This window comes from Myxine glutinosa, chromosome 5, assembly GCF_964187855.1.
Source record: "Myxine glutinosa chromosome 5, kmMyxGlut1.1, whole genome shotgun sequence".
Taxonomy (NCBI): Eukaryota; Metazoa; Chordata; class Myxini; order Myxiniformes; family Myxinidae; genus Myxine; species Myxine glutinosa.
In genome coordinates, this window is record NC_136265.1 from 85,560,076 (window position 1) to 85,575,264 (window position 15,189).

Consider the following 15,189-nt stretch of genomic DNA (forward strand, 5'->3'; position numbering starts at 1 on the left):
GAATTCATTTTGTGTTCGCAAATCAGCGTTTTGCCATTTAATTTGATTTCCTGTACAGTTATCTAAATGTGCGGAATAAGTCACGATTGAGAAAGGTCATGACACTGGCATTTAAAGTGTGTGGGCCTTCTAGCAGTATGTAGTCTCTGTACTTGCGAGCATTGAAAAGGAAGTCCGTGCAGGTGTGTACCAATGAAAGTCACTTCTTGAACGGACTTTTTGAAAAACTGCCATCAGGGAGACGCTTTCGTGTCAGGAGGATGAAGAAGAACATTTACAAAGTCATTTGTACCATGTGCAATTCAAATGCTAAATTAAAATTAAAATTCCAAGCCATTTTCCTGTTTGGTCCATCTTCCATATTTTATATCCTTTGATTTTTTCTTATTCCCCTTGTGTTTTATGTTTTAATGATGGTTTAACTTACCGTGTCACCAAAGAATAATTTCCCTGAATATGGGACAATAAAGATTGTTATTATTAACAAACAGGAGTGATCAACATGCTGATCAAAAAAATCATTTTTTGCCAAGTACTCCCCAGCGGTGCGCATCATGTGTTGCGTTTGTTGGGGTAGATGATGGAATACCATAATAAGGGCAGGATTGTATTGGTATCGCTTGGACTGTGGACATGTAGGAGACATCTCGATGTATTCATTAGGGAAACTGGAGCTTAAGATTGTTTATGTGTCTTCACACAGGAGGTGAAGCTGTGTTGAGACAAGGGGTTAAGATTAGTTTCCCCCAGTATGCGATTGCCCCCGGTGGCTTTTCCCAACATTTTCATAACAAGGCCGGAAATAAAAAGTAGCAAAAGTAGCAAAAGTGACCGCTACCTCAAAGTAGCAAATAAAAACCCTCGTTCCCCCAACACCAACAACTGCCAACAGAAACCCAAACATTCCCGAGCAGAGCCAAACGTTCTCGATAGACAATTAACCCCACCCAACAATAAAGCAGGGAAAAAGGCCATGCCCCGAAGTTCGTCATTGGGTCGAGCCCAACCATGGGGCGTTTCGGTGGAACTCGGCGATTGGTCGGGATGACGTCAGAGCGAGAAGGTTCGGGCAAGAAAAGAGGAATAATCGGGCTGGCTCTCTCTCGTGCTGGTTTTTGGTGGAGGCGGTCACCATTTGTCTCTGGCTCTCGGCTGAGGCTGGAATTTGGGAGAGCCTTTGAAGGAGTTGAGTGAAGCTTTTGCTGTGCCGGCAGGATCTTGACAGAGGCGGGCAACATTTGGACTCACTCGGGAGCTTGGAGGAACCGAGGAGAGGGACGGGTTGTCTCCGTCTCACGCCTTCGTCAGCCGTGCCATCTTGTTCGCTCATGCAAGGGAAAAGAGGAACCTGACCATCGCCACCACTCGATGAGGACCCCTTTGGAGACAGATAAGGCCGGCGGTTTAACTTACAAGAAAACATTTATTTTGTTTTATTATGCCGCTTGTGTGTTTTTGTGTCAGCGTTGAGGGTCCCTCAAAGTAGCAAATATTTATTTTACCTCAGCCTTTATTTTGCCAAGATTTATTTCATGAAACCATTATATTTGTTGCATTTCATTTGTGGTGTTGTTGATTTTCCTTTTCTCATTTCTATGTTTGTGGGTTCGAGTATAAATCCCGTGAGCTCCGTGCAGGTAAGCACCCTGGTTCCTTCATTTGCGCACGACAAACTGACCGCAAATTTTCGGTTTGATCGCCTTACGGCCAAATAAGATCGGCCAAATCAAATAAGGCCGACCGGCTATCAGTCTCAGGCTGGTGTTCATCGGCCACGGACTTGACAGAATGTATGTATGAACATAGATGAAATTCTTGGAATTTTATCAAATAAAATGAATAAATGATTATTTTTGGGAAACGACCCTGACCTCCTGCAAATGACAAGGTGAAAAGGGCAGACAGAGGATGTGCAAGAGCAGCAGAGCATGTTTTTAGGACACGTGAGCTGACGCCGTCCGGTCCAACAGCAGAGTCAGAGTTGAGGGTTGGAAGAGCCTTCTCCACCTTCACAGGTGCAAAAGATACAGAATCCAAGAGCAGTTTGATACGACAGGGAAGGATGGGTTTGGTCCCCCTACAACTGGGAGTGATGGGTTGCGGATACAAGATTTGAAAGCAAACACAAAATTGAGGCATTCAGCCTTCTCATGAGTTGAAACGGCTTTGGGGTCATTTGAAGAGGGGGATGGAGGGGGACCATACTCCTGAGACAGATGAACAAGGCACCATCAGGTTTTAAAGAAAGAAGAGAAGTTTGACAGTTCATTCTTGAGGTTGGACAGATGTTGTTTTCTGGCTGTCTGAAGAGTGGAACCGAATTCAGTTTCACACAATGTACATTTCCGTCGATGTTTTCCATTGTGATTTTTTACGGAGTCGTCTGTTGGGCAATGCCATCTGGAATAGAATTTGTCAGTCTGTCCCGTGTATGTATGTATGTATGTATGTATGTATGATGTATGTATGTATGATGTATGTATGTATGTATTGTTACAGAGTCCTCCACAATCTCCTGGTCTCGGTAACCTCCGAACCCCGAGAGGAACCCCGGCAGAAAAATATATTAGCCTGTGTTGAAAATCAATAGTGAAACCACACCAATGATTATAAATGAACAAACTTGTATTATAAATCACACACAGGTAATACGGTACAGCAAATGTCCATTAAGAGTGCACTCTATATATCCCTTATGTAAAGTCAGGTCACTCGCGGCATGGCCAGCGAGTGCAACGACACTCCTCAATGTCTCTATGACTTTTCCCATGGTGAATGGGATTCGCTCCAGCGGTCGATGGAACGAAATCTGGTCGAAGCCCGAATCTCGCTCTCCAGTCGATATCCGAAGCGTGTACAGTGGGCAAGGGTGCTCTTCCTGCCAAACTGTACAACGGCGCCCTCCAAAGGCACACCTTCACAGGGGACATCTAGCAAGCTGAAAATAGCAATTTGGTTTGGTCCCTCTGGGTGGTACCAATATGTGAAAATTGGGGTCTGGGCTCAAGGACTATACGGTGACCGGTCCTGACACCACATCGGACTCCAACTGGATGGCATGAAGTGGCGCTCTAACACAGCCACCAATCCCCTGTAAACGAACACTATCACCAGTTGCTGTCTCCTCTAACAATGGCAAGATGCCTTCAAGCATTAATGATTGATGTGCTCCAGTGTCCCTCAATACCCTAACAGGTTTCCGGGTAGTCGGGTCTCCATCCAGTGACACAAACCCCTTTGAAATAAATGGTTGGTAACCCTTTTGAGGGCGAGTTCTCACACTTGCCATTGCATTTGGAGTTGTACTAGTCGACCTCCGCTCCTGATTTTCCTTTCACAAGGCATAACAGTGGGACATCGTGTCCAGGTTTATGGCAAAAAGCGCAAGTAGGCCCGGAGGAGAACCTCGTGGTCTGCCTCGAGCCCCCCAGAGGATTATCCATCTTGGCACTGTAGACCTCTAAAACCTAGGAGTCGCGGTATCAGATCTATCCTCATAGTCATCTCCAGGCCGTCCCCATGAATCTTCGTTCTCCGCACCGGGTGCACCATAACTCCCCTGGTTGAGTCTAGGTGAGAAGGTAGGTTTGTGGAACCCCATCCTGTGTGTTAAAGCATAATCATCTGCCATGGTTGCTGCCTCATACAGCTTTGGTACTTTCCTTTCCTCCAGATGTACTTTAATGTCCTCTTGGACGCACTGTTGGAATTCCGCCACCAGGATCAATTGTCGCAATAGTTCGAAGTCGTTCCCAACTCCTCTTGAATCACACCACCGATCAAACACGGTTTCTTTCATTCTGGCAAACTCCACATGGGTCTCATTCTCCCTCTTCCTGGCGATCCGGATTTTTTGCCGGTAAGCTTCAGGGACCAATTCATAGGCTTTAAGAATGGTTTTCTTCACTATCTCATAATCTGCACATTGCTCAATCGGTAAAGCCGAATAAATATCTTGAGCTTTACCCACCAGAACACTTTGCACTAATATGGTCCAGGACTCCGGCCATTTTAGCATTTGAGCCACTTTCTCAAAGTGTAAAAAAAACTTGGCTACCTCCTTTTCATTGAAGGGTGGAACCAGCCTCATGTCTGCCAACATCCCAGGTGTGTTGACTAGTTGTCGAACCAGTCGGCATGGGTGGTACCTCTCCCTGTTTTCTCATTAACTCCAGCTCCTCGACTTTAATTTCCTGCTGACGCGCCAATTCACGGTCCTTTAACTCCCTTTCGGCTTTTCTCTCCTCTGCTTTGAGTTCTCTTGCAGCTCTCCTTTCCTCTGCTTTTTTGTCTTCTAACCTTTCCTGGAGTTCTCTTTCAACTCTCGTTTCCTCTGCTTTTTTCTCTTCTAACCTTTCCTGGCTCTTCAATTGCATCTCCGTTTTTTGGAGTTCCACACTTTCTTGTTCTTCTGGTAACCAATCCAAGGGTCCCTCTCTCCATGTTCCTCGTTCCACCATAGATTCTATCACCACTGTCTGCATCTCTGTTTTCTTCATTTTAGCTCGGACCTCCAAGCTAAAATGTTTGCCCAATATCAAGAGTTCCGATTTTAGTACGCTCGGAACTGTGCCTCACTAGGGGTCGCTGTAAACTTCTGTGTCAAACTCCATGGTGACTATCTGTTAACACCTGTTAACCTTAACACAAGATATTTCCCCAAAAAAAACAAAAACATTTTTTGTTTGTTTTTTGAAAAATTTGGGAATGTTGAACAAATTCCAAAATTGGAAAATTTGGGAATGCTCGGGAATTCTATCCCAGACGATATTTAGGGAATTTAAGATCCCGGACGAGCCCCCAATTTCTGTTACGGAGTCCTCTACAATCTCCTGGTCTCGGTAACCTCCGAACCCCGAGAGGAACCCCGGCAGAAAAATATATTACCCTGTGTTGAAAATCAATAGTGAAACCACACCAATGATTATAAATGAACAAACTTGTCTTATAAATCACACACAGGTAATACGGTACAGCAAATGGCCATTAAGAGTGCACTCTATATATCCCTTATATAAAGTCAGGTCACTCACGGCACGGTCAGCGAGTGCAACGACACTCCTCAATGTCTCTATGACTTTTCCCAAGGCGAATGGGATTCGCTCCAGCGGTCGATGGAACGAAATCCGGTCGAAGCCCGAATCTCGCTCTCCAGTCGATATCCGAAGCGTGTACAGTGGGCAGGGTGCTCTTCCCGCCAAACTGTACAACGGCGCCCTCCAGTCGCACCTTCACCGCTCCCTCAGCAAACCGCAACGTAATTGTAGACGAAGCGGTCGCACACACCCATCCCCGGCAGACGGTGGGATGTTGGGGTGAAGATGACACGAAGCAAACCTTCACAGGTGCCCGACGCACGGGGTGCAAGATGGTCGACGGCTCTGGCTTGAGCCGATGCAACGAGACGAGGATTCGTCGGAATCTCAGCACCCCAAATCTGTCTACGCAGATTTCTCCACTCCAGCGAATACTCTTATCGCCGGATGTTCCTTCCAGGAACTCAAAATCCCCTCGCGGATGTCGGTAAACCTGGCTCGTTACGGAGCGCTGACGTCACGCCAACTTTTTCGTGCTACTTCTTCCTCTTCACCTCATTGTCTTCTCCTTCGGTTTCCTGTTTCACCCACTGTTATCCTCCTTAACTCCTGACAACCGTTCGTGAACAACAAACCCTGTGAAACTAATAATAATACATAATATCAGAAACATGTCCAGTGGGTGAAAACCACCCCAGCGGAAGTGACGAATCCGTAACAGTATGTTTGTATGTATGTTCCTTCCGTCTGAATTTTGCGGGGTTTTTCCCCCTTAAAATTCGTTTTCTCTGCAAACGTTGGTCAAATTGACACAAAATTTTCACCATTGGTGTACCTCCTGTATAATTTTAAAATGATAATTATGACATCATAGGTCATGTAGTACGGGTGCCATCTCTGAAAAAAACGATAAACTTTGCACCTCTATATCTCTGAAACTGCTCCATGGAAAAAAAATTTGAAAGGTGGCTCATTGTAAAGTACTCCCCATGGGTAATTACATATGTTAATGATGATGTCATAGGTTCCTTCATTATGACATCATAAATCGACAAGTAGAATGCTTGATCCGATCAGTATGAAATTTATTGAGCGTGATCTCGAGATAAATTGGTCGACAAAAAAATTTGATGATGTAAATGGTGAAGTTGTTTGGCAGCCATTTTACAGTGTAGCCCGCAGGGCAATGCCATCTGGAACAGCGTTTGGCCGGCTGTCCAGTGTATGTCATTAACAAACATCCAACAATCAAAGCTGAGGATCTGGTCAAATGTCTGGTCTTCCACTTGGTAGATCCAAGCCCCGCTGCACCGTTGTTATGCTATCCGTCTTTTTAAATGGATTTTGAGGTTGCACGAATGATTGAATTATTTCCTCAAACTGTGTTTGTATGAATGTTCTCCATTGTGTATTCTCATGTATATTTTAAGGGCGGATGGATTAATGAAAGACTTTCCACAAATTGTGCATTTCTACAGGCGTTTTCCATTGTGAATTGTCATGTGTCTTTTTAGGTGGGATGATTGTTTGAAAGATTTTCCACAACTTGTGCATTTGTATGGGCGTTCACCACTGTGAATTATCTTGTGTAATTTGAGGTAAGATGCCCGATTAAATTTTTTTCCACAACTTGTGCATTTGTACGGGCGCTCTCCACTGTGAATTCCCACGTGTGTTTTTAGAGTGGATGGCCGATTAAATGTTTTTCCACAAATTGTGCATTTGTATGAGCGTTCGCAATTGTTGTGAATTATCATGTGTGTTTTAACATGGGATGACTGATTAAAAGATTTTCCACAACTTGGGCATTTGTATGGGCGTTCACCATAATTGTGAATTATCATGTGTCTTTTAAGGCTGGATGAATGATTAAAAAAAATTCCACAACTGATGCATTTGTACGGGCGCTCTCCACTGTGAATTCTCACGTGTACTTTAAGGGTGGATGGCCGATTAAATGTTTTTCCACAAATTGTGCATTTGTATGAGCGTTCGCAATTGTTGTGAATTATCATGTGTGTTTTAACATGGGATGACTGATTAAAAGATTTTCCACAACTTGGGCATTTGTATGGGCGTTCACCATACTTGTGAATTATCATGTGTGTTTTAAAGCTGGATGAATGATTAAAAAAAATTCCACAACTGATGCATTTGTACGGGCGTTCTCCACTGTGAATTCTCACATGTACTTTGAGGGTGGATGGCTGATTAAATGTTTTTCCACAACTTGTGCATTTGTATGGGCGTTCATCATTGTGAATTCTCAAGTGTGATTTAAGGGAGGATGACTGATTAAAAGATTTAACACAACTTGTGCATTTGTACGGGCGTTCTCCACTGTGAATTCTCACATGTACTTTGAGGGTGGATGGCTGATTAAATGTTTTTCCACAACTTGTGCATTTGAATGGGCGTTCATCATTGTGAATTCTCAAGTGTGATTTAAGGGAGGATGACCAACGAAAAGATTTCCCACAACTTGTGCATTTGTACGGGCGTTCTCCACTGTGAATTATCACGTGTCTTTTAAGGCTGGATGACCGATGAAAAGATTTCCCACAACTGATGCATTTGTATGGGCGTTCTCCACTGTGAATTATCAGGTGTGCTTTAAGGTTGGTTGACCAATGAAAAGATTTCCCACAACTGATGCATTTGTATGGGCGTTCTCCACTGTGAATTATCAGGTGTGCTTTAAGGTTGGTTGACCAATGAAAAGATTTCCCACAACTTGTGCATTTGTATGGGCGCTCTCCACTGTGAATTCTCACGTGTCTTTTAAGGTTGGATGACCGATTAAAAGATTTCCCACAACTTGTACATTCGTATGGACGCTCACAATTGTGTTTTCGCAGATGTGTTGTAAAGCTGGATGAACGACTGAAGGATTTTCCACAAACTGGGCATTTGTTTGGGCGTTCTTCATCTTTCTTTGTGTGAAAATTATTCTGTGAAAACATTTCCTCATTCGGTTTGTCTTGTTTGTAAAACGTCCTCTTCTTTGTTTCAGTTGGCGAGTCTTGCAGGTGTGTGTCTGCGCTGTTCATAGAAGTAGGTGCAGCCTCCCTTGCAGATTCAGTGGATTCACCTGCAAATACAACAACAAATGACCTGTAGAAAGAAATAAGATTCACATGCCCTGACAAATGCACGAACATGTTTTTGTTCCACTGCAGAAAAAAAAATAAAAAAATTTGGGAGGTAAATCTTCACCTACAAAAGGCAAAAAAATAAATAAAATAAAAATATCTATCTCTGTCTCTCTCGATCTCCCTTTGTGTTGCCCTCCAATGTTTTATTACATTGTTTTAATGAGGCTAATTCAGTGTAACGTCCTTTTTGTATGCTTTCTGAAGGCCTTTTTCACACATATGTAGATTGTGCAAGACACTCCATTCTTCTTTTTTTTAAATCACCGTTATTTCATCGTATGAACCTTTCTTTCTCCACAGGTTTTTTTTTGGGGGGGGGATACCAATTAGTGTGAAAAAGAGCTCTGAGACTGCTCATGTTAATTTCTTGATTTCCATTGGAAAATTGGCACCCTCTAAGACAAGAAAAGCAAAGCTCCTTGCAAATGCTGATATTTTATGTGATGTCGAAATTGTTTTTCAGGCTCTTGTCATGGCAAGGTTACGTATGGAATTTTATTTTTGTCAAATGAAACAAGATTTGTAAACCTTTGCGAAAAGATGGTGTGTTAAGGGTGGATTTTGTAAATTTGATAATGGCGTGCCAAATGTTTTATTTTAGTGTCAAAGGGGTTTGTTGTTGTTGTTGGGCTGCACGTGTTTGGAATTGGTGATTTTATTATTATTTGTATAACCTGTGTATTTTTCTTCCCTTGATAATAAAAGAGCTTCAAAAGTCGCTTTCAGTCACTTTCTTTTTCTGTCTCTCTCTCTGTCTCTTTCTCTTTCTGTCTTTTTCTCTCTATTCCAAAGCCAACAACATGCAAACACAACAAATTTAGGAAATGCACAATAATAATGTAATAAAAACGACGACACTCTTCGATTTGGATTTGGATTGGATTTCCGGCGACGGAAACAGCAAGCTACACACGTAGGTGCACCGTAAACCTTCTAACACAGACAAAGTATTGGATTGCCGTTGTGGCCATCCCACCTTCTACAAAATAAGTTGTGTTCGCAGCTTAGTAGATCGTGCAAAAAACACACTGCAGTGACCATGAACAATGCAGGATGGAAATGCTGCACGTCACTCAACTACTGCGAGAAAACCACTACACAAATGCATTCATCAAATCTTGTCGCCGGAAATCCAACTCCAACAACAACCATCCAACCACACCCCCACACACGGTGGCACTTACATACATACAACACACTTCCGAAACCACAAGCCGCATTCTCTGTGAATACAACATCAACATCATCCACAAACCACAAGCATCCTCACGAGCACAGCTGTCATAGCCAAAAGACCAGGTGAACAAATATGACAGAAAGAATGCCATCTACAACATAAAATGTGAAGATTGTGAAGCCAATTATGTGGGCCAAACATCCAAACGCTGAACCACAAGGCCAACTGAACACCAGCCACAAGGCCAGACGTGCTGTAAGACGTGCTATAAGACGACTAGACAGGTTGTCATTGGTTGCAACACACATACACACAGACCAACACACATTCTCATGGAATCAGACCACGATCCTTGGCACAGGATCTTTGAGAGTGAACTGCGAGATTGTCGAGGCCGAGTACTCTGATAAAAACCGACACATCGACTTCCACCCCACATACATAGCACTCCGCAATCAATTACAACGTCAAAAATGGCAGTCAAACGGAGTCATTTGAATACAGGGAAGCCCTGTGATTGGCAAGGACTTGGACCAATCCATCACGTGAACCGTCCCCAACAGAACTTAATGGTTAACACCACACTCAATGCCTCTGAGAAAGAGAACTAGTTTGTAGAACTAGTAGAACCTTGAAATGTCAGGCTATTAATAAATAATTTTTAATTATTTTACTGCTCAGTGTGTTATCATTTACAATACTAGTGTGACTCGGCGCGCTCCACGCGCATCACCACACGTCGTTTCAGAGGGATAGGCATCTTTGACCATTTCGGTGTCTTTTGGGTCTTCATGGTGTTTTGGGTCTTCAGGGACATTCGGGTCTTCAGAGTGTTTTGGATCCTCTGGGTCTTCAAGGTTATTTTGGGTCTTTGGGGTGTTTTGGGTCTTCAGAATATTTTGGGTCTACGTTGCCTTCAGGGGCTTTTGGGTCTTAAGAGTCTTTTGTTTCCTCTGGGTCTTTAAGAGTCTTCAGGGTCTTTTGGGTCTTCAGCGTATTTTTGAGCCTAAGAGCTTTCAAGGTTATTTTGGGTCTTTGGGGTGTTTTGGGTCTTTGGGGTCTTCAGGGTATTTTGGGTCTTGAAGAGTCTTTGTAGTCTTCAGTGTGTTTTGAGTCTTCAGGGTGTTTTGAGGTTTCTGGGTATTTTGGGTCTTTTGAGTCTTCGGGGTGTTTTTTCTGCAGGGCTCACTCATTCGGAAAATTTTTTGTAGGGCTCACTTGGCTGTGCTTGAATGGGTTTTAGCGTTGAGGAGTAGCAGCTGAAACCCAAATCCCATCCCTCCTGATGACTCCATCTTTTTTTTTGGTTTGTTTGCAAGATCAAGGCTTGTGAAAGAGCTCACATTAATCACACAAAAAAAATCAAACAGACACATAAAACATATAATAAGGGGAGCGGTAGACAAGATGGGGAGAGTGGGAAGGAGACAAACACAACATTTGAGAGCAGGGACATCGAGAGAACTGTGGGAGGGAGAGGGCTTGGGGGGAGGTGGGAGAAGTATAAAACACATGGACACTGCAAGGACTTCCAGGAAAGAAGTTGGAATTCCACAAAAATGGATTTGGGGTGAATTAGCGGGGGGTAGAAAAGATCAAGGCTTTGGATTTTTTTTGTATACAGAATCGAGGCTCGTGAAAGAGCTAACATCTACTTAACAAACAAATCAACCAGACAAACAAATCACATAAAAAGAGGGAGCGGAAGACAAGATGGGGAGAGAAGGGGAAGCACACAAACACAACATTTGAGAGCAGGGAGAAGTGCGGGAGGGAGAGGGCTTGGGGGGAGGAGGCGTGGGAAGGGGGGGGGGGGGTGAAGAGGTATAAAACACAAGGGGACCGAAATTATCTGGGGTAGAAAAGATCAAGGTTTTGGATGGGGGAAGATAAGAGATGGTGGTGAACAGCTGTTTTAAAGACCTGGAGGGTGGAGTGGGATTGAAGAGAGTGAGGGAGTTTGTTCCAGAGGTGGGAGAACAGAGGAATGAAGGAGTGAAGGTGGGCAGAAAGTCTTGATTTTGGTAGTTTAACCATAAGAGGGTTGCAGGCAGATCTTGTGCGACCTGTAGGAATATTTGGGGGACAGAGCCCAGAGAGAACTGGGGGGGGCAAGGCCAGAGAGGAGTCGGTAGAAGACGGAAAGACCACCAACCTGCCTGCGGTGAGTGAGTGAAAGGCCCTTGGAGTTAGCTTCATCGCGGGAGATTCCAATGATTCTGAATGCTTTGGTTTCAACAGCGTGAAGACGAGCTAGGTGTGAGGCAGGAGCACCAGACCAGAGGGGAGAGCAGTATTCCATAGAGCTGCGGATGAAAGCCTTGTAAGTGGTGAGGAGATCAGGTGTACCAAGGAGGGACTTCGCACGACGGAGGATGCCCAGTCGGCGACTGGCTTTGGAGGCCAGATTTGAAATGTGGTTCTCCCAGGAAAGATCATGGCAGATAGTGAGACCCAAAATATTGAGTGACAGAACTTCTTGGAGAGGATCATTCAGAAAGTGGATGGGAGGGTTGTCCAGTCGGTCTTTTCGGAGAGACATCGTAAGAGTGTGAGATTTGTCAGGATTGAAAGACATGTTCCATTTGTTTGCCCAGTCTGTGATTTTGTCCAGGTCTGCAGAGAGTGAGGAGGCTGCAGACTGCCGATCTGAGGGATGAGGAATGGAGCGACAGAGAGCAGAGTCGTCAGCAAAGAGATAGAGAGGATTTTCAAGAGAGTCAGAGAGATCATTGATGAAGACCAGAAAAAGCACAGGGCCCAGAACACTGCCTTGGGGAACTCCAACCTGAACAGGAAGAGGAGATGAGAGAAACCCATTCAGGGCCACACGTTGACTACGACCAGAGAGGAAGTCCACCAGCCATGTGTGGAGATTTCCATGGATACCAAAGGAGGAGAGTTTGGTGAGCAGAGCGGGGTGCCAGACCGTATTGAAGGCACGTGAAATGTCAAGGGAGACAGCTCTAATTTCCTGTTTGGCGTTGAGGACCTCCATCCATTGTTGAGAAAGCAGAAGCAGCACGTCCAGAGTAGAGTGACCAGGTCTGAAACTAAATTGATGGTCAGAGATCAAGCCATTGGAGAAGAGGAAAGATTTCATATCTGAAGCAATGATGGATTCCATGACTTTGCTGATAATTGGGAGAAGGCTGATTGGTCTGTAGTTGCAACGATCTGTGTTTGCACCTTTTTTGTGTGAAGCAGTAATGTTTGCTGATTTCCAAGATGCTGGCAGATGACCTTGAGCAAAAGAGAGGGTGAAAAGAACAGAGAGAGGGTGAGGTAGAGTGGCAGAGCAGGATTTTAGGACCCGTGGGCTGATGCCGTCAGGACCAGTTGCAGAATCAGAGTCGAGGGTTGACAGAAACTTTTCCACCTTGTCACGAGGAAAGCACACAGAGTCCAGGAGCAGCTGGGTACGACTGGGTACGGTGGGTACAGAGAGAGACGGGTTTGGGACACAAAATTTTGAGGCAAACACAGAGTTGAAGCATTCGACTTTGTCATGTACGGGGTCAACTGTGTAGCCATTTGAGGTAAGGGAGGGGATGGAGGGGGCCAGATGCCACCAGGATTTGGAGGAAGGAGACAGGTTTGAGGAGTTCTTTCTTGAGTGTGGAGAGATAGTGCTTCCTGGCACTCCTGAGGATTGACACACACTTGTTCCGAGCTTTGTGAAAGGAACTGAGATTGGCTTCAGTTGGATTAGCCTTCCAAGAGGCAAAGGCATGTTGTTTCAGGGCAACTGCCTCACCACAAGATTCAGTGTACCATGAACGGAAGGGTATGACAACTGAAGAGGAGATGGGATAAATCTGTGCATGAGGGAGAGCAGTTTACTTTGGAAGAATTCCCAGGAAGAATTGATGTCAGAGGCAGTAGAGATGGGAGACCAGTCCAGATGATTGATGGCTGCTTGAAGAGCGTGCCAGTCGGCCTGAGTGAAATGCCAGATTTGTCGGCGCTGAGGAGGCTCTCTAAGAATGGCCAGAGAGATATCCACTTTAACAAGCACATGATCAGAAGAACCGATTGGAGCAGAAGAAGAGCAGCAGACATTTGCAGGGAAGTTTGTCATAAGCAAGTCTAGAAGAGAAGATACTCCATTGACTGAGATCTGGGTCAGGAAATTGACAGATTGTGTCAGTCTCAATGAGTCGCAGAAGTCCTTTGCTGAGATGCGATGGCTCGTGAGAGAGGAACCCACACCCAGCCAGCTGGCCTGATGACAGTTGAAGTCGCCACATATGAGGAAGAGAGAGTTGGGATGAGTGGATAGAAGTTGGTCCATGTTGTCAGACCGCGAAATGTAAATTGAGTCATGACTGTTTGGAGGACAGTACAGAACACATATGAACAAAAGGTGGGAGCGGAGAGGAAGCCGTAACCAGAGGTACTCCTGGGGGTGGGGTGGAGAGAGGGCAGTGCAAGGAGAGTGAGGAAGAGAGTTTTTGATAAAGATAGCAACCCCACCACCAGGACGAGGCTCAGGTCTATCATACCGGAGGAGGGAGTAACCAGGAAGAGATATTAAGGAATCGGAGACATCTTGAAGGAAGAAAGTTTCTGTTAAGCAGATCAAGTCTGGATTGTCAGAAGCAACCTGAATGGAGAGATCAATCAGGTTTGAGCAAAGGCCCCAGATGTTTGAGGTCCATACTGTTAATGAAGAGGGAGGGGGAGCAGCGGGTGGAGGACAGGGGTACGGTCAGATGAAGGATGAGAGGGGGAGGTAGGGAGAGCTGTTGATAGTGTGTCAGAGATTACAGAAGAGTTACAAGAAAGGGAAAGATGGGGAGGACAAAAGGTTTGATGGTGATGGGATGAGGCACAGTGAGGAGTTGTTGGGGGGGGGGGGTGGGGGGGGGGAGGAGGGGCATAAGAAGGTCGAAGGTTGGAGGAGGTGGAGGTATGAGACAGAAGTGAGACGAAGTGGGGAGGAGGCAGCTTTGAGGAGGGGGGAGGGGCGAGAATTGGAGAAAGATGGTAGGGGGGGAGATTTGAAGGGTAGGGGTTCGGGGGGAGTTTTAAAGGGGAGGGGTGAGGGGGTTGTTTTGAAGGGGAGGGGGGAGATTTAAAGGGGAGGGGCAAAGTGGGAGATTTGGAGAGGAGGGGGAGGTGGGAGTTTAGGAGGGGAGGGACAAGGGGGAGATTTGGAGGGGAGGGGCGAGAGGGGGGTTTTGGAGGGGAGGGGTGATGGGGGAGAATGGAAAGGGAGGAGGTTTGAGGGAGTTTAGGAGGGGAGGTGTGAGGGGGGAGTTTAGAAAGTGGATGATTAATGAAAAACAAACATTTATAACAAATTGGGTTTATTGTGATTTTCAAATCAGAGATCCGTTTAAAAACGATAGAGGAGGTGTGAAATGAAGGTGAGTTTAGAGCATGTAGTGAGGAAGAATTGTAAGAGATTGAATATTTTTTTGAAGTGGAATGAATTAAAGAGGAAATACCAAAAGCCTTTTATATAGGAAGAAAAACAGCGTGTTGTAATATACCACCAAATAAAACATTGCAGGGGAAAGTTTAAACATATTTAAATAATATTTCAACAAAACCGTGAAAAATAATCTTATATTCACAAAATATCGACTGGGAGAGGGAGCCTGGAGGGACAAACCACGTGTCACGTGAACAGGGCAAAAGGTGGAAGGCAAGGGGATAAAGGGGGCGGGGCAAGACAGTGCACGTGGCGAGAAGCACGTGGCGAGAAGCACGTGGCGAGAAGCACGTGGCGAGAAGCACGTGGCGAGAAGCACGTGGCGAGAAGAACGTGGCGAGAAGCACGTGGCGAGAAGCAGGTGGCGAGAAGCACGTGGTG

The 15,189-nt window shown here is 45.2% G+C and overlaps 1 protein-coding gene across 6 annotated transcripts in view; it reads right to left on the bottom strand.

Moving 5' to 3' along the window:
• Positions 1-6,104: 6,104 nt before the first annotated feature.
• Positions 6,105-15,189, bottom strand: part of LOC137428473 (uncharacterized) — an 82,952-nt gene continuing 73,867 nt past the window's right edge. For all 6 annotated transcript variants that reach the window (XM_078778255.1, XM_078778254.1, XM_078778253.1 and 3 more), the window contains one exon: positions 6,105-8,127. In XM_078778255.1, the coding sequence (XP_078634381.1) occupies positions 6,509-8,127 (1,619 nt within the window). In that variant the 3' untranslated portion in view covers positions 6,105-6,508. The remainder of the gene's footprint in view (positions 8,128-15,189) is intronic.